The sequence below is a fragment of the Antennarius striatus genome, chromosome 12 (assembly GCF_040054535.1).
Source record: "Antennarius striatus isolate MH-2024 chromosome 12, ASM4005453v1, whole genome shotgun sequence".
In the NCBI taxonomy this organism is placed as follows: domain Eukaryota; kingdom Metazoa; phylum Chordata; class Actinopteri; order Lophiiformes; family Antennariidae; genus Antennarius; species Antennarius striatus.
The window spans coordinates 5662996-5685110 of record NC_090787.1 but is presented as its reverse complement, the minus strand read 5'-3'; the positions used below and the strand labels follow the sequence as shown (position 1 = coordinate 5685110).

Genomic DNA, 22115 nt, shown 5'->3' with positions numbered 1-22115 from the left:
TACTGGACTGGATGAAGTCCTGCTGTCTTAGATTTTTTTTTTTTTAAATTTCATCCCAACCTATAAGAATTCCAACTTTTCTTTCCAGGATTTCCCACTTTTGTATTTGATTGTCTTTGTCAGATAAATATTAAGATGCTATCAGCATCCAAATGACGTTCTGGTACCAGACGGGAGTCTTTAGTGATGTAGTTCTTCATGTGAACAGTTCTTGGCTTCAGTGATCGGATCACTTCACCTTTTGCTTTTCTTCTTGCTCTCCAGTCGAGCCGATTGTCACCCTGGATGTGGACGTGAACGACCTGCTGACCTGCAGGGCGGGAACCACCATCAGGATTCCAGCCACCATCACCGGACGACCCGTTCCCAAGGTCACATGGACCTTTGATGGAACCGCCGAGACTGAGAAGAAGAACGACCTTCACACACTGCCGGTGCATGCAGAGGTGAGACGGCTCAGAGTATAACTGCTTGTGTTCAGTTAGAGAATCTGAAACAGGTCCAAAAAGAGCTCCAACTAAATGCCCTGAAGATCTTTGAATCACAACTTTAAAAGAGAGAAACTGTCCAAACACGTTTGATTGTGTCTCTCAGGTTCTCTCCACTGCCACAACTTCGGTTGTCGTGATCCGAGACTGCAAACTCAACCACGGAGGCCGATACATCCTCAATGCAGAGAGCCCCGCTGGACACAAGGTGGTCAAAGTCAGGGTCAACGTTCTCGGTACGTAACCATCCAGAAGTCCTTGTTTCTGTGGAGGAGTAGCGACAGAATGTCACTGGGAGAGTTTAACGTTCTGGTTTCCACAGATCTCCCTGGACCTCCAAGGGACCTGAAGGTCAGCGACATAACACGAGGAACATGCCGACTCACCTGGAAACCTCCGGAGTGCGACGGAGGAGAAAGAGTGAAGAGCTATTTTATTGAGAAGAAAACGGTGTATGGCAAAGCCTGGACGAAGGTACGTCCCACCGCCGCAGGAAGCAGGAGCACACATGCTGATCTGGACTGGCTAACAGTCTGTGTTCCTCAAGGTGAACCCGGCCTGTGCTGCTCAGTCTGTGGTGGTCCCAGACCTCATCAATGGTGAGGAGTACCTGTTCCGTGTCCGGGCGGAGAACCGCTTTGGGTTCGGTCCGTTCATCGAGACGCCTGAGGGGACCAAAGCCCGAGATCCAATCCGTGAGTCTCTTTCTGTCTTATTTTATATATCTTGGTTTACACATTAATGCTGAACCCACCTTTAAACCCTGGGGGAGAAATATCAGTGATATATGTCTTGTTTATTTTTAAAACATGACCGATTTTTATCTGCAGATCCTCCTGATCCTCCAACGAGGCTGAAGATCCAGAGCGTGAGGAAGGGCACCGTGACGTTGACCTGGAAGGCTCCAAGGAACGATGGTGGTTCACCCGTCACCCATTACAGCGTTGACCTGCTCTGTTGGGACGCCAGCGGCACGCAGAAGGAGTCCTGGAGGAGGTGAGGCTCTACCGGAGAGATCTACATGGGTGAAGTCTGTTCCTACGGACCACATCAGGCTAGAACCGGACTACGTCAGTCAGTCTCATCAGGCCAGAGTTCTTGATCCGCGTGTTGGATGGGCTGTTCCATTCCTGACTTATACGTCAAGTTACATGGAAATAACTGAACTGTTGTTGGGTCAGAACCTTGACGGTGACTTTGCTGTGACATTCAGGTGCAACAGAAGAGACATTGATACCACCAGGTTCAAGGTGGAGGATCTGACTGAGGGAGATGAGTATGAGTTCAGAGTTCTGGCGTACAATGCTGCTGGACCCAGCCGCCCGTCAACCACAGCCGGACCCATTCTCCTCCAGGACCAGAGTTGTAAGTATCGACAGGATTGAGCCCCACGCAGATCGCTGTTCAGAGGTTCAATACCCAAAGTCTCACCGTCTTTTCCATTTGCAGGTGCTCCGTCCATCGAACTGAAGGAATTCATGGAGGTGGAACAGGGCACCGATATCAACATCGTGGCTAAAATCCGTGGCTGTCCATTCCCGACCCTCACCTGGTATAAGGCTCCTCCGCATAAGTCTGACAGCAAGGTGGAGGTTCAGTACGACGAGCACATCAACAAGATCGTGTCGGACGACAGCTGCACCTTACTCATCCAGCAGGGCAAACGCCCCGACACTGGCCTGTACACCCTGGTGGCCTCCAACAGCCTGGGCAAGGCCTCGCAGGAGATGAGGCTTAATGTTCTGGGTATGACCACAGCACCAACCACCACCGCTGTCGCATCACTAAAATGCGTTAATTTCGTTAAATGTTCACGATTTTTCAATAACATTTAGCTAATGATTTTCTGGTGCATTTGATCAAATCATCGGTTTTTATTGACCTCTTCAAATTTACAACAGTTTGAAACAAGCTTGCTGTTGCAGTAGTGAGCAATAAGTTCTGATTCTGAGGGTTTGTTTTCAGGCCGGCCTGGACCACCCTCTGCTCCCATTAAGTTTGAGGAGATTGGAGCTGAGAAGATCACCCTTTCCTGGCTGCCCCCGAAGGACGATGGTGGCTCCAAAGTCACCAATTACGTCATTTGGAGACGTGTGGCCAACAGGAAGTCTTGGGTTCCGGTCACCAGTGAGCCCAAGGACCGGATCTGGACGGTGGAGAACCTGATGCCAGGACATGAGTATGTGTTCCGCATCATGGCCCAGAACAAGTACGGAGTTGGAGAGCCTCTGGACAGCGAGCCTGAGGTTGCCCGAGACCTTTACAGTGAGTCAGCCTTTCACCACAAATAAACACTGTCTGTCATTTACAGATCAGTTTGGTCTTTCTCATGAACACTTTTTGAAGGAAAGGTCTTGTTTGGGTTCATTTTCACCTTAAGGTGCACATAAAACCCCTTCAGGCCTCTAAAAGACGAGTAGCGTCCTTCCAAGTGTGCGACCCTCCATTTGTTGGACCATGAGCAGGAGCTACAGAACACATTCCTGATAGTAGACTGGAAGGTTCTGACTTGCGTCCACTCACGTTTGATCATTTTTCAAACTGCAGCCATCCCCGGTCAGTGTGAGAAGCCGACGGTAACTAACGTCACCATGGACTCCATGACCATCAACTGGGAGGAGCCCGAGGATGATGGCGGCAACCCGATCACTGGCTACTGGCTGGAGCGAAAGGAGACCACAGGCAAACGCTGGGTGCGTGTCACCCGTGACCCCATCCGACCCATGGGCTTTGGCGAGTCGTTCGTGGTCGGTGGACTCATTGAGGGCTCTGAGTACCTGTTCAGAGTCACCGCCATCAACGCCGCAGGACCTGGACTCCCTAGCCCAACCACAGACCCTGTCTTTGCCAGAGAACCCATCTGTACGTCGTACGCTGATACAAACTAAAATCAGGTTTAAGCACAGAACAGGATGATAACCACCTTATTGTCCACCTTTCTCTAGCACCACCTTCTCCACCAACCCCAAAGGTTTCAGATTGGACAAAATCCACAGTGGATCTGGAGTGGATCCCTCCCTTGAAGGATGGGGGCTCCAAGATCCTTGGCTACTGGGTGGAGTACAAGGAGGAGGGCACAGAAGCCTGGATGAAGGTAGGTGGAAGTCCACCTCCTTCATCACTCGTTTGGAATGAGACTCACTCAAGGACAACTTTAAAATTGTTTTTTTCAGGCAAAGGACACCGAAATCCGTGGTACCCGTTTTGTGATTGCCGGTCTGAAGTCTGGTGGACATTACAGGTTCAGGGTGATCGCCTTCAATGTGGTTGGTAATAGTGAGCCAGGAGAAGTCCCTGAAGTTCTAGAGGTCATCGACAGAACCAGTAAGTCTAAACTTGCTGGTCCTTTCAAGATTCTTTTATCCGGATGGGTCGGATTGTGAGGCTACGTTTCTTCTGTCCAGTCGCTCCTGAGGTTGACCTGGATGCCTCGGTGAAGGAGAAGATGGTGGTCCATGCTGGCGGCGTCATCCGCATCATCGCCTACGTGTCCGGCCAGCCGTCCCCTGATGTCATGTGGGGCAGAGACGGAGCTGCGTTGCCTCCTGAGGCCAAAGTGGAGACCACAGCCATCAGTTCGTCTCTGGTCATTAAGCCCTGTGCCAGGAAGCACCGTGGCGTCTTCACACTGACGGCCAAGAACGCAGCAGGGGAGAAGACCAAAAACATCACGGTGGAAGTTCTGGGTAAATCACTGTTTCTTGTCCAATTATGCAGCAATGAAAGACTCAGTATTGTTGCTGGTTCCTGTAATTAAACCGATGGGGCTTCCCTCAGACGTTCCTGGACCTGTTGGCATCCCCCTGACCGCTGAGAACCTGAGCACTGATTCCTGCAAGCTCAACTGGTTCTTCCCCGAGAATGACGGAGGTTCTCCCATCAGCAACTATGTCATCGAGAAGCGGGAGGCGGAGCGTAAGGCCTGGACGTCGCTGTCTTTCACCGCCAGCAGGCAGAACGCTATAGCTCACGGGCTCACCATCGGAAAGGCCTACTTCTTCAGAGTGGCAGCCGAAAATGCCATTGGCGTGGGACCGTTTGTGGAGACAGCAGCTGAAGTTGTGATCAAGGAGCCAATCAGTGAGTTTAGTTGACCCCTGTTCTTCAGATCTTCACTGTCTTCAGATACTAAGGAGGATTTGTGTGTTTGTTTACCCTCCAGGCGTACCTGACCGCCCCGAGGAGCTGGAGGTCACCAAAGTCACCAAAGATTTGATCAGCATCACCTGGAAGCCTCCCAAGTTTGACGGAGGATCAGACATTACCATGTATATCCTTGAGGCGCGTATGATTGGCAAAGACAAGTACACCAGGCTGACGAAAGAGAAGCTGATGGAGAGGAAGTACACCTACGACGGCCTCAGGGAGGGCGACACCTACGAGTTCAGGGTGACCGCCGTCAATGAGGTCGGCCCCGGAAAACCGTCGTTCTCCACCAAACCAATCACATGCAAGGACCAGTTGGGTGAGGAAGATGTACCAGATCAGTCTGAAACACCTCGTTCGAAACTTTAATAAACCACTATATCAACAGAAACTGTAACAAGTTGATCGTTAACAAGTCGCTTTTGTTTCGTTTCTTCCAGAACCACCGACCATCGAGCTGGACTTCCGTGATGCCATCATCATTCGCGTGGGTGAGAGCTGTTTGCTGCAGGGCCGTTACACTGGCAAACCTTCCCCGTCCATCGCCTGGTACCGAGACGACGAGGAGCTGAAGGCTGACAAGCACATCATGTTTAAGAACACTCTGACCACCATGTCGCTGGGCCTGATGAAGGGCCAACGTGAGCACAGCGGCAGATACGTGGTGGTGGTGGAGAACAGCACTGGATCCAGGAAAGGAGTGTGCAACATCACGGTTGTTGGTAGGTAGACGGAATGCAACCAGAAGCTTTTGTCACCACCAAAAACAATACATGAAAACTATGAGGAGCCTAATATGGAACCTTGAGGGACACCACTTGTACATTTATTGGTGGATGAAGCAAAGCTACCAAAAATTTTCTCACCGCTTTTGCTATTGTTCCTGCAGATCGTCCGACTCCTCCTGTTGGCCCCGTAGTGTTTGAGGAGGTGCACAGGGAGTACATGGTCATCTCCTGGAAGCCTCCTCTGGACAATGGAGGAGTTGAAATCTCCAATTACATCATAGAGAAGAGGGACACCAACAGAGACATGTGGACCATGGTGACATCTGCCACTACCAAGACAACATGCAAGGTGGGTCTGAAGCAGTTGTGGACTGAAGTCCAGTTGGCTGGTCTGTCGTGTGAAAGAGCTTAGTTTGAAACGTTGGTGTTTCTTCTCAGGTTCCCAAGCTAACGGAGGGCAGGGAGTACATCATGAGGATCTCAGCTGAGAACATGTATGGCATCAGTGACCCTCTGGAGTCAGAGGAGATGAGAGCCAAAGACCTCTTCAGTACGCTCTTATAAGTCTGATATATCCTGGGATGGATCTAGAAATAATTTCAGCTTCATTTTAATCTGATGAAATAGTAAAAAAGTGCCCTGTAGATTAACAGCAGACCATTTCCCTCCATCTGTGTCCCCCCTGCAGGAGTACCCGAAGCCCCCGACATGCCGACGGTCAGAGAGGTGTACGCCACCAACGCTCTGGTGCTGTGGAACCGTCCACGCGATGGCGGGAAACCCATCACCAACTACATCCTGGAAAAGAAGGAACCCAGCGCCAAGAGGTGGTCCAGAGCCACCAGAGATCCGCTGTACCCGGCGACCCAGTACCGGGTCCAGGACCTGTTGGAGGGCTGCGAGTATGAGTTCAGGGTGATGGCTGAGAATGAGCTGGGAACGGGAGACCCCAGTTTACCCTCAAAACCCATCCTTGCCAAAGACCCCATTGGTACATGAGTACAGATCCTTACAAGATGTTTCCTGATAGTCTTACACTTCTATCATGATATGGGCACAATTCCTCATGTTCAGTTAAGATCGAGTTCATTTGGTGTTTTTGATGATTATTTTTATTGGACTTGTCTTTTATTATCTTATGAATTTTAAGGTAAACTAAGATATAATCCTATGTTACAGCTTCAGGATAGTCTTGACATATTATGGTGTTTTCTACCAGCATGAGGATATGCTGTGTTTGACTTTGTTCATAATCTCTGGTATTTTCTCCTCGCAGTACGTCCCAGTCCTCCGGTGACCCCCGAGGCCTATGACAAGACCAAGGACTCAGTCAGTCTGAGGTGGAAGTTGCCACGCCATGATGGAAAAGGCCGGATTTTTGGCTACCTGGTTGAGTACCAGAAACCAGGTGCTGTGGAGTGGATCCCAGCCAATGAGACCCCAGAGCAGTGCCCCGACCTGCACTATGTTGTCACGGGCCTGGCCGACGGACACGAGTACGCCTTCAGGATCTTTACTGTGAATGCTGCTGGCAAGTCTGACCCTGCCTACATCAAGGAGCCAATCAAAGTCCACGAAAGACTGGGTAAGAAATGAATCTACAGCCGCTGCTGTTTGGTTAATTCATCCCCCAATCAGAATGAGTCTGTTGGGACAAAGATGGTTCAACATGGACCAACACTGTTAGTCCTTTGCCCCCCCCACCCCCCAAGTTTGGTCAAATATGTTTGACTAACATGTCTACTAAAGGTAATATTCCCAAAAAACAATGTTTAAAAAAAGAACTAATTTAAAAAAGTGTAGCCGGCAGTAACTGAAAAGTAGTGGTGCCTTTTGATATTTTGAATCATCTCTGAGTATTTCAATGATTTTTTATTATTATTATTATTTGCAATTCTAAAACATTAGTGAATTATTTGACTTCTGGTATAAACTAATATATATTCCTCTCCTTGTCCTACAGAGGAACCCGTGTTGCTGTTGGACGCCAATATGGCACGTGACCACTTGGCGATGTTAGGTACTGACATCACTCTGAGTGCCACCATTAAGGGAATCCCAACCCCAACCGTCAGCTGGAAGAAGAACGACGGCGATGTTCCCTCCCATATCACCGTTGCTGTTACTGAGACCGGCAGCAAGGTCTTCATCCCCAAGTCAGTCCGAGCAGACTCCGGCAATTACACCATCACCGCGGAGAACTCTGTTGGAAAGAAGTCAGCAACTGTTGCCGTTCTTGTCCTGAGTAAGTCAAACGTACAGAACAATGGACTGGCTTATTTTATAACTCTATTTCTACACAGAGGTTCTGATTTTTAACAAGTTAAAATCAATTCTGGTTGTCAACAGACAAGCCAACTCCCCCCAGAGACCTGGTGGTTTCGGAGGTGACCAGCGAGTCTGCGTACCTGACATGGAAAGCCCCTGAGGACAACGGTGGTGCTGTCATCTCCCACTACGTGGTGCAGAAGAGGAACGTGGCCTCCGACCAGTGGGTGCCAGTGTCTGCGTCCAATAAGAAGCTGAGTCTGATGGCCTTGTACCTAATGGAGGGAATCCAGTATCTGTTCCGAGTCGCTGCTGAGAATCAGTTTGGCAGGAGTGACTACGTGGTGACCAAGACACCCATTAAGGCTGTCGATCCTCTCTGTGAGTTGAAATGTAATCCACTTCTGACAGGAAAACATAATTGTGTCATTTTGTTATGTATTTTTTATTTCACTTTCTTGTGAAACAAAATTTTTACAAATAAATTACCTACAAAACAAATTTACCTACAAAACAAAGGCTAGAACAAAAGTCTATAACTCGAATACATCCTGGGCATCTTTCAGATCCTCCTGGTCCACCTAAGAACCTGCACCACACTGACGCAGAAAAGACGGAGGTGTGGCTAGCGTGGGAGTGGCCTGACCGCACAGGAGGAAGTGAGATCACTGGCTTCATTGTGGAGCACCAAGAAGAGGGCCAGCCCGACTGGGTCACCTTCAAAACAGTCACCGATAACAGAACCCATGTCACTGGTCTGGGGGAGGGCAAGACGTATCGCTTCAGGGTCAAGGCCCAGAATGCCATTGGCGTGAGCCGCCCTGACACCAGTGTCCCTATCACCTGCCAGGAGAAGACATGTAAGAAATGCGAGTCTTTACGAATATGATCACTTCCCTCATTCACAGGACCCAAACTGATTTTTGATTGGTCTTTTTCAGTGCCACCAACTATTGAAGTTGACGTGAAGCTTATCGAGGGCCTTATTGTCAAGGCAGGAAGTACCGTTGTCCTTCCAGCCAAGATGACTGGCATCCCCATTCCCACTGCCAAATGGATGACCGATGGCAAGGAGATCACATCCGATGAACAATATCACATTGAGACTGCTGGACCCTCCACCATCCTCAGCATCCCTAACTGCAAGAGAGGAGACACGGGAGAGTACACCCTCACCGTGACCAACCCCGCCGGGAGCAAGACTGTCGCCCTGCATCTCACTGTGCTGGATCTCCCAGGTTCACCCATTGGACCCATCAACATCTTGGAGGTTACCCCTGATCACATGATGATCCAATGGAGGGCACCCAAAGATGATGGTGGTACACCAGTTACAAACTATGTGGTGGAAAAGAAGGATGTGAAGAAGCCATGGGAGCCTTGGTCTGTTGTGAGCTCCAGCGGCACCAGCACCAAGGCCAAGGTGTCCAGGTTGGAGAAAGGCCGTGAGTACATTGTCCGTGTCCGTGCAGAAAATAAGATTGGCATTGGTGCAGCGCTTGAGAGTCCTCCCACGATTGCCAAGCACATGTTCAACCCACCCGGTCCACCAGGCCTGCCAGAGTGCTCTGACATAACCGAAAATGCTGTGACAGTAGAATGGAGCCTGCCTGACTACGATGGAGGCAGTCCCATCAGTGGATACGTAGTGGAACGAAGGGAAATGACAGGAAAATGGATCCGCGTCAACAAAACCCCTGTCCTGGATCTCAGGTACAGAGTTACAGGTCTGCTCGAAGGCAACAGCTATGAGTTCAGGGTGTTTGCCGAGAACGTCGCCGGTATCAGTGAGCCTTCCCTAACCTCCGATCCCATTAAAGCTGCTCGTGCCATCACCAGACCAGGACCACCCAGCAATCTCAAACTGAAGGACTGGAGCAAGTCCTACGCTGACATCTGCTGGACCAAACCTACAAGAGATGGAGGCAGTCCAGTTCTAGGTTATGTGGTCGAGGCTCAGAAGTCAGGAAGTGCCCAGTGGGACAGAATTAACAAGGATCTCGTCAAGATGTGTGCCTACAGAGTGCCAGGCCTCATTGAAGGAATGGAGTATAGATTCCGCATCAGGGCTACCAACAAGGTTGGAGATAGTGAACCTAGGGAACTTGCTCAAACTGTCTTGGCAAAGGATATCCTTGTTCCCCCTGAAGTCATTGTTGACGTGTCCTGTCGGGACTCTGTGACTGTCAGGGCAGGTCAGATCATTAACTTGATTACTAGAGTGAAGGGTAGACCAGACCCAGAGATCACATGGACCAAGGATGCCAGAGCCTTGACCCGGGACAAGCGCACTGAGTTGAACAACAACTACCCTCTGTGTGAACTGGTCATCAATAATGCAGTTAGGTCAGACTATGGTAAATATGCCATTGTCGCCAAGAACAGTAGTGGACAGGCACAGGCAACAATTCTTGTCAATGTCCTGGACACACCAGGAGCTTGCCAGAACCTGAAAGTAGCATATGTGACCAAGAACTCCTGCATGGTGTCTTGGGAGAACCCTGAGGACAATGGAGGAACAGAGATCACACAGTACATTATTGAGTGCCGTCAGCCGAGCCAGAGAGGATGGACCGCGGTCTCAACTGACTGCACCAAGCGCCTGTTCAAGGCTCCTCTTACGGAGGGCTGTGAGTACTTTTTCCGTGTCAGAGCAGAGAACAAGATAGGGGCCGGTCCACCAACTGAGACCAAGACACCTGTGCTCGCAGTTGATCCCGTTGAGAAGCCTGGTGAGCCTGTGGACTTCCACATCTCTGAGATTGGCAAGACCTTCTGCTTCCTCAAGTGGAAGAAGCCAGACTACGATGGTGGTAGCCGTAACCTCAGTTACCACGTTGAAAAGAAACCAAAGGAGGCGGAAGAGTGGGAGAGGCTCCACAAGGGTGCTATCAAGGAGACGTACTTCATGGCTGACAGGTGCATTGAGAACCAAATCTACCAGTTCAGAGTTCAAACCAAGAATGAAGGTGGTGAGAGCAACTGGGTGACTACAGGTGAAGTCCTGGTCAAGGAGCAGCTTGTAGAGCCTGAAGTCAAGATTAAAATGGATGGAACACTTGTGGTCAAGGCAGGAGACTCCATTCCTATTGAGGCAATGGTAAAGGGCAAGCCCCAGCCTGAAGTTAAGTGGACCAAAGACGAGAGCACAGAGGAGATAAAGAAGACCCCCAGACTTCAGATTGAAACTAGCGTTGATTTCTCAAAGTTGTTACTTACTAGTTCCAGGCGTACTGACAGTGGCAAATATGTCATTACTGCTTCCAACAGTGCAGGAACCTGCTTTGCTCACGCTAAGGTCAATGTTCTGGATAGACCTGGCCCAGTCAGGAACCTGAAGGTGTCTGGTGTCACCATCGACAGATGCCACCTGGCCTGGGAAGTCCCAGAAGATGATGGTGGCTGTGATATTTACAACTACATTATTGAAAAATGTGAGACAAAGCGGGGAGTCTGGTCGGTCCACTCTAATGCTGTCATTACTAATAGTGCTAAAGTCACTCGTCTCATTGAGGGTAACGAGTACATCTTCAGAGTTAGGGCTGAAAACAAAATGGGTCCTGGCCCTGCAGTGCAGAGTGAATCCATTGTGGCTGGCACCCAGTTCAATGTCCCTGATGCTCCTGAGGCACCGGAGGTCATCAAGATCGCCAAGGAAGAGATGACCGTGCAGTGGTCAGAGCCAGAGAAAGATGGCGGAAAGCCAATCACAGGCTATCTGTTGGAGAAGAGGGAGGAGCATGCTGTAAGGTGGTCTCCTATCAACAAGGACCCCATGCCCGGAACCCGTTTCACAGTCACTGGACTTCTGCCCCTCCATGACTACCAATACAGAGTAAAGGCTGTTAATGAAATTGGCGTCAGCAATCCCAGCAAGCCTTCACGTGCCATCATAGCCAAGGACGCAGTCGGTACGTACCGTCATCATTTAATCGCGTCTCATATCTGTGATCAATCATACCTCATTGTAGGATTACTGTCGACCAAATCTATGGCCTCAACTTTTGCAAATCCTCGTTTTATCTTGCAGAGCCTCCAGCACCTCCAACCAACTTGAAGGTCCTGGACAGCACCAAGTCCACTGTCACCCTGGGCTGGACCAAACCTGTGTCAGATGGGGGTGCCCCAATCATCGGCTATGTAGTGGAGATGAGAACACAGGGGAGTGGCAAGAAGGGAGACGATGGTTGGAAGAGGTGCAATGTAGCAGCTCAGCTGGTCGTTTGTGAGTTCACAGTCACAAGTCTGGATGAGAAACTTGTTTATGAATTCAGAGTTTCGGCTCAGAACCAAGTAGGAATGAGTCTCCCATGTGACTTGGAGGGTGCTGTGATCCCCAAGGAGATCCTAGGTAAGACGTTTATTTAATAGTAGGCACTACAGAAGAACATTATGTGATGCGAACAGGCAAAGTCAAGCCTGTGCTGTTCCTTTCCACAGAGGCACCAGAGGTTTACATGGATGCTGACCTGAAGCAAGGACTGACAGTGAGGGCCGGCTGTCCCATCAGACTCTATGCCACTATCAGAGGCAGACCTCCACCTAGAGTCACCTGGAGGAGGATGGGTATTGATAACGTGGTCAGGAAGGGAAAAGTGGACATCATTGACACCATGACCTTCCTGGTCATCCCTGATAGCACCCGTGACGACACAGGGAAGTACTGCCTGACTCTCCAGAGTCCTGCTGGAGAGAAGGCCGTGTTCGTCAACGTCAAGGTTCTGGGTAAGTCCTGGTTGTCATTTCATACAGGGAACAGTTTTAACTTAGCTGTGTTCAAACATATTTATCTTTCTGTTTTCTGACAGACACTCCGGGACCTGTGATGAATCTGGAAGCGATGGACATCACCCAGACATCAGCCATGTTGTCCTGGACCTCTCCAGATAATGATGGTGGTAGTGAAGTCACCCACTACCTCGTAGAGAAACGCGAAATCGACCGCAAAACTTGGGCAACTGTCAAGGCCGAAGTTGACAAAGACAAGATTCCTTTCAAAGTCTCTGGTCTGATCCCTGGCACTGAATACTACTTCAGAGTCACAGCTGTGAACCAGTATGGCTGTGGAGTTCCCAGAGTGACGCCCACTTCCTATTTGGCCTCCGATCCTGTCAGTACGTATTGTATCTGTCGCACAATGTGACACCAGAACTAAGAAGGTTGCTCCTCGCTCTGCTCTCTTTCTTTTCTATCTGTGAGTGGAGATTTGAACACACTCATCTGATTACGTTTTCAGGCAAGCCAGACCCTTGTCAGAAGATTGAAGTTCTGGATATCACAAAGAACAATGCAGTTGTTGGCTGGGTGAAGCCTATGAGGGACGGTGGTGCTAAGATTGATGGCTATATCGTTGAGTATATCGAGGTCAAACCTCCGCCAGAGCCCCCAGCACCTGTGGAGGTTTGTCATGTGATCAAACTGATTCTTCTCTGCCTGCTTTCATTAATTGTTTGTAAATGCAGTTAAATAAAATTAAGATTCATAGCTCAATCTTCTTATTTTTGAATGTACTTTACAAATGTAAGTGATTGATCTCCAAGTATCAATTTGCCACAGGTTCCAGAGGGAGAGGAAGCACCTCCACCAGCTCCTCCTCCTCCCGTGGTTGAGGAGGAGGAAGAAGCAGAACCAGAAAAGGAGGTGTGGAATGCCTATACAACAGTCAAAGGTTTGAGCATCAGCATCAGCGGTCTGAAGGAGGGGAAGAGGTACAAGTTCAGAGTGGCTGCCAAGAACATTATGGGCATGAGCTTGTTCACTGAGACCAGGCAGCCCGTGGAGATCAAGGAACAGATGGGTAAGTTCTGACACCAAGGTCCTAGGAGGTCATCACAGAGTAGTTTTAGCCAGCCTTACCATTGGATAGATATGATAGTATATGTTCCATACCTGCTGATCAATATGGAAATGTTGCTGTACTCTACTACTGCTGTAGTGCAGTGAGATCACCAGGTAACACAAAATAAGATTTCATTTTCTCATCCACAGTGGAGCCAAAGATCGTCATGCCAGAGACTGTGGGCGCCAGAGCCGGAGCCAAGCTTAGAGTGGAAGCACTGGTTTCTGGAAAACCAGCACCAACCTGCAAGTGGATGCGTGGCGAGAATGCTGTGGTCCCATCTAGTCGTCTCGCCGTGCACCAGTCGGGCAACTTGTGTGTCCTGATTGTCAAAGACGTGTCAAGAGCTGACAGTGGGGAGTATAGTCTGGTGGCTGAGAATAGTTCTGCAAAGGTGACCCAGTCCCTGAAGATTATCATCAGAGGTCAGTATGACTCACAGTAATAGAAGCATCAGCATTTGCACAGTTATTCCATTTGAGGGTCTAAGGATGACATATCTTTTTTTTCAGACATCCCTGGTCCTCCTGTGGGCCCTGTGGAGATCAGTGACATTGATTCAGATGCCTGCTCCCTGTCCTGGAACAAACCCCTGGAGGACGGTGGCAGCAATATCACCAACTATGTGGTGGAAAAATGTGATGTGAGTAGGGGTGACTGGGTCACAGCTGTCTCCTCGGTGTCCAAGACAAGTTGCAGGCTTGGGAAACTCATTCCTGGCAAGGAGTACGTGTTCCGTATCCGTGCTGAGAATCGCTTTGGTGTGTCAGACCCCGTCCAGTCCGACAGGATGGTTGCCAAGTTCCCCTTCGGTAAATTACAATAATCCCCAACTTTGAATGTATTGTTGTGTCCAATGTCAGGTTTTATTAGTGGAGAAAATACAATTTTATTTACCTTTTTGTCACCAGACGTTCCCAGTGAGCCCCTGAACTGCCGCATCAACAAGACCAACAAGGACTGTATGTTCGTGTCTTGGGACAAGCCTGAGAGCGATGGTGGCAGTCCAATAACAGGTTACTACATAGAGCGAAAGGAGAGGAACAGCTTGCTGTGGGTGAAGGCCAACGACACTGTTGTCCGTACCACCGAGTACCCCTGTGCCGGCCTCATCGAGGGCCTGGAGTACACCTTCAGAGTGTCCGCCATCAACCGTGCTGGCCAGGGCAAACCAAGCGCAAAGACTGACTTTGTCACTGCCAGAACCCCTGTTGGTAGGTTGACCACTGAAGCAGTTACACCCACTCTGTGAGCTTTACTCTCTTGATTTAATCTAATTTCCTTCCTCCTGGTTTATGTCACAGATACCCCAGGTAAACCTGAGGTTCTGGATGTTACCAAGAATTCTGTCACTCTGGTTTGGACCCGTCCCAAAAATGATGGCGGCAGCAAGATAATTGGCTATTACGTTGAGGCTATGCAGTTGCCGGGTGACACCTGGATACGCTGCAACACCAGCAGCCAGAATGTTCCACGGGAGGAGTACACGGTGACCGGCCTGGAGCGAGACCTGCAGTACCAGTTCAGAGTCATAGCCAAAACTGCCGTCAACATGAGCAAACCATCTGAGCCCACAGACCCGATCCTGGTCTGTGCCGAGAATGGTGAGATTTTCATTCAACCCTCTCCAGACCAGGTTGATCAACTGATAGACAAGCCAATGTCATAGTATTATTGGGTTTTGACTGCCATATCAATCAATCAATCAAGTTTTATTTATATAGCGCTTAATCATGGCAGCAGACATTTCAAAGTGCTTTAACAGACAGAGAAACCCAACTGAACCCTCCAGAGCAAGCATAAGCGACAGTGGCGGGGAAAAACTTCATCGATGAGGAAGGAACTCCGGGCAGGACCCAGACTCTTTTGGATGGCCATCCGCCTCGACCGGTTGGGTGGAAAAGAAATCAATGGAAGATAAGAACAGCATCAGAGAGAGAGAGACAGAGAGAGAATGACAGATAGGCCAGATAGAGACAGTGTCAATATGGTTAAGGTTGCTAAAGTCAAGACACAATTACAGCTGCGTGGATGACTGTATGGCAGCAAAGAGGAAGAAAGGAAGCAGGACCCCAGCCGATGGATAGTTGAGGGGTGGTACTGGTGGGCTTGGAGGAGAAGGTCCACAGCACATGGAGAGATGGGGGGGATACTGGTGGGCTCGGAGGTGCAGGTCCACAGAGGAAGGTCCACAGCGGATGGGCGGATGAGGGGTGAAAATATGCTTCTGATAATAACCATACCACTCTTCTCTTTACAAACCCAGTTCCTCCAAGAGTGGAGCTTAATGCCAGGATGCAGAAAGGCTTGAAGGTAAAGGCTGGAACCACCATTGTCCTTGAGGCAGAGGTGTTCGGTAAGCCTATGCCCAAAGTTACCTGGAAGAGAGGCGATGACAACCTAAAATCAGGTGAAGGCCAAGTAATCACCCACCAGAGGCATCACTTCCAGTTGGAGATGGCAGCAGTCACCAAGGAGCACACAGGAACCTACACTGTCTTGGCAGAGAACGCCAGCGGTTCCAAAAGCGCCGAAATCCAAGTTGTTGTCTTAGGTTAGTACCCAGAGCAGAGAACTACTTCCAGTCTATCGTCTGCACTCATTAAAATCGTATGCAACGTCTGGCATTCTGTCCCCTGTTGGTTGATATGATATTTTATTTTTTTATCTACTCAGACGTGCCTGGTCCTCCTGTCAACGCAAAATACGCGGAGGTGTTTGCTTCCAAAATAAAATTGTCCTGGGAGCCCCCTCTGAAGGACGGCGGTGCCCCCATCAGCAACTACATCCTGGACAAACGTGAGACCAGCAGAGCCAACTGGGCTCAGGTTTCCAGCAAGATCAAGGGAGATCTTGAGTTCACTGTGGAGAAGCTCATCGACAGCCATGAGTACCAGTTCAGAATCCGTGCCGAGAACATGTGGGGAGTGGGAGACGCCCTCGTCACCAAACCTGTAATTGCCAAGAACCCATTCAGTGAGTCTCCATCGGTGTTTCCGTTGGTTGGTCAGCAGCAATTTTGTTTTCTGCATTTATTTTAAATGGAAGTTCTTTCTTTGATGCCTATAATGGGTAGCCTACTTCAGTGTGTAGGAGAACTGCTTCAGTGGTCAACTTCAGTGGGTAGGAGAACGGTTTCCGTTGCCTCCGTGTCTGGTTCTGTGGGTAGACTACTTCAGTGGGTAGACTACTTCAGTGGAATGATTTATTAAGGGATAGGGGCAGATTCAAGTAGTTCTCGTCTTTCTGCTCCCTTTTATTCAGAAGTTGTCTTATTTTGCTCGATATATTGAGCTGTAGTTATTTCTATCATCTTGTCATCTAAAACTTTGTTGACCTCTGGTGTCACTTCCAGCTGTGCCTGGCCGTTGTGATCCCCCAGTCATTACCAATGTGACTAAAGACCGTATGACAGTCAGCTGGAAGGAGCCTGCCGATGATGGAAGGTCACCCATCCTGGGCTATATGCTGGAAAAGAAAGAGTCTAAGGAAATTACCTGGACCCAGGTGAACCGGAAGCCCATGATGGAGCGGTCCTTGGAAGTCACCGGCCTCACAGAAGGAGCTGAGTACGAGTTCAGAGTCAGTGCCGTCAACGCGGCAGGTGTTGGCAAACCCAGTGAGCCCTCTGCTGGAGCAGTAGCACAGAATCCCATCAGTAAGTCCCGTTAAAGCTTCAATAAGACATACTGTTACTCAGGTAGACACGGTATGTCCTTTAATCCTGTCAATGTGCTCTTGCCTAGCTCCTCCTGGACCCGTTGTGAATCCCAGTGTGACAGACACCACCCATAGCACCATTAGCCTTGCCTGGACTGCACCAGCCAATGATGGCGGAAGCCCTATCATTGGATACTTGGTGGAGTGCAAGAGGACGGACACGACAGACTGGGTCCGCTGCAATGTTCCCAGGAACCTACAGGAGACCAACTACGTCATCCAGAACCTCATCAACAAGGCTGAGTACCAGTGCCGTATTACTGCCGTGAACAAGGTGGGCTTCAGTGAGCCGGTTGAAGTACCCAGCACGCATGTCGCCAAGGACATCATTAGTGAGTATGATTTTAGATAATTTGTAGAATAAAATATGATAAAAATCAGACAGAAAGTTACTGGAGAGTCAAACCTGGAAGTAGAGATTGTTTAAAAAAGTTTGAATTGTGACAGTCCCATCTGGTTGGCTTGTTCTTTACTACATATTGAGATAATTTTATTATTTACCAAAAATTTAAAAAATAAAATAAGAAAAAAAAGTCACAAAATGACCAGTGCTGCTGAATTTGTATGTCTAACATTTGGCCAATCTGAACCCTGTGACTCATCCAAAAGTCCTCTGTTCATCCAACAGTCGCTCCTGAGGCTGAGTTGAGTGCAAACCTGAAGGAGGGCCTGACGCTGAACGCAGGTAACACCATGAGGCTCCAGGCCACCATCAAGGGCCGTCCCACCCCCAAGATTACCTGGGCAAAGATGAACACCAACATCAAGGACCGCCAAGGCATTGTCATCAAGGCCACCTACCCTGACACCATGGTGATGGTGGAAAATGTCAACAGATACGACGCCGGGAAATATATTTTAAACCTGGACAGTTCGGCCGGCATGAAGATGTACACCATTATTGTCAAGGTTCTTGGTGAGTGAAGGAGAACACTTTGCAATGAGCCACAGGTGTAGAGAAAGAACAGTGAATTCCAACAGGAGAATGGTTTCCGTTGCCTCCTTGTCTGGTTCTGTATATCCTTCAAGTTCGGATTGAATTTCTCGGCAGTATCGAAATAGGTCAAATGGTCCTCCAGTTGCTGTTCATGTCCTTCCTACCAACCTCTGCTTACAGTTTCTGTAAATTGATGGTATTTTCCTGAGAACAACTGTGGCTAGTTACTTATTTTTGGACTTACTGGTTTAAGTTCATCTAATACAATTTCCTCTGGGATTAATAAAGTATCTATCTATCTATCTATCTATCTATCTATCTATCTATCTATCTATCTATCTATCTATCTATCTATCTATCTATCTATCTATCTATCTATCTATCTATCTATCTATCTATCTATCTATCTATCTATCTATCTATCTATCTATCTATCTATCTATCTATCTTGTGTCTGTCTAGATACCCCGGGACCACCAGTCAACCTGATGGTGAAGGAAACAACAAAAGACAGCGCTTCCATCTACTGGGACGCTCCTCTGATCGATGGTGGCTCTGACATCACTCATTACATTGTGGAGAAGCGGGACACTGAGAGGAAGGCCTGGTCCATTGTCTCCAACAACTGCACCCAGACGTTATTTAAGGTGCCGGACCTGGATGCTGGACGGTCCTACTGCTTCAGAGTGTCAGCAGTAAACAAGCTCGGTGCCGGGGAGTATTGTGAGACTGATGACTCAGTCAGAGCAACTGGTAGGTTTGGTCGGATGTTTTGCGTTTAGGTCTTTGTTTTTGGGAATATACTCAAGGCACTCACTTTTTACTTGTCCAGAGGAGCCTGGGCCTGTCATGGACTTCAAGACACTGTTGGTCACCAAATACACTTGCACTCTAAGCTGGAAGAAACCCTTGTCAGATGGTGGAAGCCGCATCATCTGTTACGTACTGGAGGTTCTCAATGGTGACAACAAATATAAGGAGCTAATGAGGTCCAAAAACATGCAATACAGTGCCAAAGACCTGGTGGAGGACAGGGAGTACACCTACCGAGTCAAGGCTGTTAATGACTCAGGAGAGAGTCCTGCCAAAGAGTTGACCGTGGTTGCCAAAGACCAGATCAGTAAGGAACCGTCCGTTCCTATAAAACTTATCCACAACAATTTTAGAAAATGTTGATTTTCTAAGGTAGATTTTTAACGTACTCCCTCCTCCCCTCTGCAGTTCCTCCGAGCTGTGACTTGAGGGAACTGCCCAACATGTGTTACATTGCCAAGGAGGGCAGTACTGTCCGTCTGAAGATCCCCATCATTGGCAAACCGACACCCAAGGTTACCTGGAAGAAGGGAGATGACGAGGATTTGACAGATACTGGCCGGGTGTGTGCAGAGTCCTCCTCGGTTAACACCACCCTCCTCATTAGGGATTGCCAGAGGAGCGACGCTTCAAAGTACACCATCACCCTGAGGAACAGCGCTGGAAGCAAGGAGTCCACCATTTTCGTCAGGTATGTATCTAATTGGATCAGAGCATAAATGTTCTACCTCACAAAGAATGTTTGACACTACTTGTTATACTATAATAATGAATAAAAGGTCAAAAGATGTTAATTCTGCTTTTCTTTCCAGGGTTGTGGGTAAACCAGGCATTCCTGTTAGCCCCGTGAAGTTCAAGGACGTTACTGCTGATGGCACTACTCTTAAATGGGGTCCTCCAAAGGATGATGGTGGCTCAGAGATCACAAACTACATCCTTGAAAAGAGAGACTCAGTCACAAATATGTGGGTCTCGGTGTCCTCCAATGTGGAGACCAACACCATGAGGGTGACAGGTCTCCACGAGGGCACAGAGTACATTTTCAGGGTCTCTGCTGAGAACAAATACGGCGTTGGAGAAGGACTGAAGTCTGATTCCGTCGTTGCTAAACACCCATTCAGTAAGACTATAGTACCCACGGTTCTGAAGTAAGAATGTTAAGTGTTGTAATTATAAGTTGAGTTTTTCGTAACTGCACGATATCCCTATCATAGATGTTCCTGACGCTCCTCCGCCACCTCAGGTCATGAGTATGCTCCACAACTCTGCATACCTGGCTTGGTCTGATCCAAGGAAGACCGGAGGCTCTCCCATCACAGGTACAGTTAGGATGGAGAGTATTAGTCAGGGGTCTGGTTCTGCTTACTTTCCAGTCCAAAAATCTATGGGTTCTCTTTTTTAACACCCATTTCTTCAGTAGGAAGTGTCCTAATCTTGCAATTGACAACGCTCAGTGTAGATCTTGTTCTCCCTCTTTGGTACCATGTTCAGGATACTATGTTGAGTTCAAAGAGAGGAACAGTATGTTATGGAAGCGGGCAAGCACTGCCCCACTGATGATGAAGGAACACAAAGTGACCGGGCTGACTGAGGGTCTGGAGTACGAGTTCAGAGTCATGGCGATCAACCTGGCTGGCATTGGAAGGCCGAGTCCTCCCACTGATCCACACGTGGCCTTGGACCCCATTGGTACGTGCAATGAGTTCCCGTCAGTATGTATGAAAAAATTCAATTTTGTGAATGTATTGATGTTTTTCACCCCCAATCTCATTAGATGCCCCTGGTAAACCTGACGTGATCAGCATCACCAGAAGTACCGTGACCCTACAGTGGACCGAGCCACAGTTTGATGGTGGCCACAGGCTGACCGGCTACATCGTTGAGAAGCGTGACTTACCTTCTAAAATCTGGTTGAAGGCCAATAACGTGAACGTTGTGGAACCTGCCTTCACCGTATCCGACCTGCAGGAAGGCTGCAAGTACGAATTCAGAATCAGGGCCAAGAATGCTGCTGGTGCTCTCAGCCCACCTTCAGAGCAGACAGACACCATTATCTGCAGAGATGAATATGGTGAGATAGATTCTACCAATTACTGCTGCTATTATCATTTACTATCTCCCCATATGAGGTGGTAAATCAGGCTTTTTACATTTTCTCCAACAGCTTCACCAACCATTATCATCGATGCTCAAGTGAAGGAGGGTCTGACAGTCCGAGCTGGCGACATGATTGTCATCACTGCTACGAGCATTTTAGGCAAACCTGCTCCAACCTCATGCTGGTCAAAAGGAGGAAAATATTTCAAACCTTCTGATGTCGTCCAAATTGAGACCACAGCAACTTCCTCCACCCTCTCCACTAAGTATGCCAGCAGGAAGGATACCGGGGATTATGTCATTACTGCCAGCAATCCCTTTGGTGTGAAGGAGGAAACAGTCAAGGTTACAGTTCTGGATGTTCCTGGTACTCCTGGACCCATTGAATGCAGCGGTGTCTCCTCTGAGAAAGTCACTCTGACTTGGACAGCTCCCACTGAAGATGGAGGTTCACCCATCAAGTATTACAACCTAGAGAAGCGAGAGACCAGCCGCCTCCTCTGGACTGTGTTGGAAGAGAAAGTCATCGATTGTCACTATGTGGCCAACAAGCTCATCCAGGGCAATGAGTACTTCTTCAGAGTTTCTGCTGTTAACCAGTATGGTGCTAGTGAACCATCACACTCTGAGGCAGTCAAGATGGTTGATAGATTTGGTATGTACAGTTAATTTTTAAAATATGTTACCGATATTTGTGCGTCACAACAGATTATTCTTGGACTACAGACTATACAGATTTATTCTGTTCCTGATATCCATTTCTATAGGTCCTCCTGGTCCACCATCTAAACCAGAGGTCGAGAAAGTTGATGGACATTCAGTGACTGTGATGTGGAGGAGACCAGTTGAGGACGGAGGAAGTGACATCATAGGTTACTGTGTTGAGAAGAAGGAGAAAAAGGGAATGCGATGGCTCAGGGCATCCAAAAAGTCCATCGCTGAGCTCAGCTATGAAGTTACCGGTCTCACAGAAGGTATTGAGTACGAGTTCCGTGTTCTTGCTGAGAACAGAGCTGGTTTTGGAGAGCCGAGTGAACCATCTATGCCTGTCAGAACAATAGTTGTTGCCTGTAAGTAAA

At 48.7% G+C, this 22115-nt stretch overlaps 1 protein-coding gene across 1 annotated transcript in view; it reads left to right on the top strand.

Moving 5' to 3' along the window:
• LOC137604636 (titin-like) overlaps window positions 1-22115 on the top strand; it is a 152815-nt gene that overhangs the window by 88793 nt on the left and 41907 nt on the right. The window contains exons 157-202 of the mRNA XM_068328535.1: window positions 265-446; window positions 595-724; window positions 811-962; window positions 1036-1183; window positions 1319-1484; window positions 1702-1853; window positions 1938-2234; window positions 2454-2753; window positions 3036-3350; window positions 3434-3582; window positions 3662-3812; window positions 3893-4174; window positions 4266-4568; window positions 4651-4953; window positions 5075-5356; window positions 5524-5711; window positions 5801-5912; window positions 6051-6353; window positions 6639-6947; window positions 7326-7607; window positions 7712-8011; window positions 8197-8490; window positions 8572-11541; window positions 11661-11981; window positions 12071-12355; window positions 12439-12744; window positions 12867-13030; window positions 13187-13427; window positions 13619-13894; window positions 13982-14281; window positions 14381-14683; window positions 14774-15073; window positions 15736-16023; window positions 16146-16445; window positions 16825-17127; window positions 17216-17521; window positions 17818-18105; window positions 18589-18879; window positions 18959-19246; window positions 19348-19630; window positions 19752-20059; window positions 20154-20258; window positions 20431-20628; window positions 20714-21010; window positions 21104-21691; window positions 21804-22106. Coding sequence (XP_068184636.1) covers window positions 265-446; window positions 595-724; window positions 811-962; window positions 1036-1183; window positions 1319-1484; window positions 1702-1853; window positions 1938-2234; window positions 2454-2753; window positions 3036-3350; window positions 3434-3582; window positions 3662-3812; window positions 3893-4174; window positions 4266-4568; window positions 4651-4953; window positions 5075-5356; window positions 5524-5711; window positions 5801-5912; window positions 6051-6353; window positions 6639-6947; window positions 7326-7607; window positions 7712-8011; window positions 8197-8490; window positions 8572-11541; window positions 11661-11981; window positions 12071-12355; window positions 12439-12744; window positions 12867-13030; window positions 13187-13427; window positions 13619-13894; window positions 13982-14281; window positions 14381-14683; window positions 14774-15073; window positions 15736-16023; window positions 16146-16445; window positions 16825-17127; window positions 17216-17521; window positions 17818-18105; window positions 18589-18879; window positions 18959-19246; window positions 19348-19630; window positions 19752-20059; window positions 20154-20258; window positions 20431-20628; window positions 20714-21010; window positions 21104-21691; window positions 21804-22106 — 14712 coding nt within the window. The remainder of the gene's footprint in view (window positions 1-264; window positions 447-594; window positions 725-810; window positions 963-1035; window positions 1184-1318; window positions 1485-1701; window positions 1854-1937; window positions 2235-2453; window positions 2754-3035; window positions 3351-3433; window positions 3583-3661; window positions 3813-3892; window positions 4175-4265; window positions 4569-4650; window positions 4954-5074; window positions 5357-5523; window positions 5712-5800; window positions 5913-6050; window positions 6354-6638; window positions 6948-7325; window positions 7608-7711; window positions 8012-8196; window positions 8491-8571; window positions 11542-11660; window positions 11982-12070; window positions 12356-12438; window positions 12745-12866; window positions 13031-13186; window positions 13428-13618; window positions 13895-13981; window positions 14282-14380; window positions 14684-14773; window positions 15074-15735; window positions 16024-16145; window positions 16446-16824; window positions 17128-17215; window positions 17522-17817; window positions 18106-18588; window positions 18880-18958; window positions 19247-19347; window positions 19631-19751; window positions 20060-20153; window positions 20259-20430; window positions 20629-20713; window positions 21011-21103; window positions 21692-21803; window positions 22107-22115) is intronic.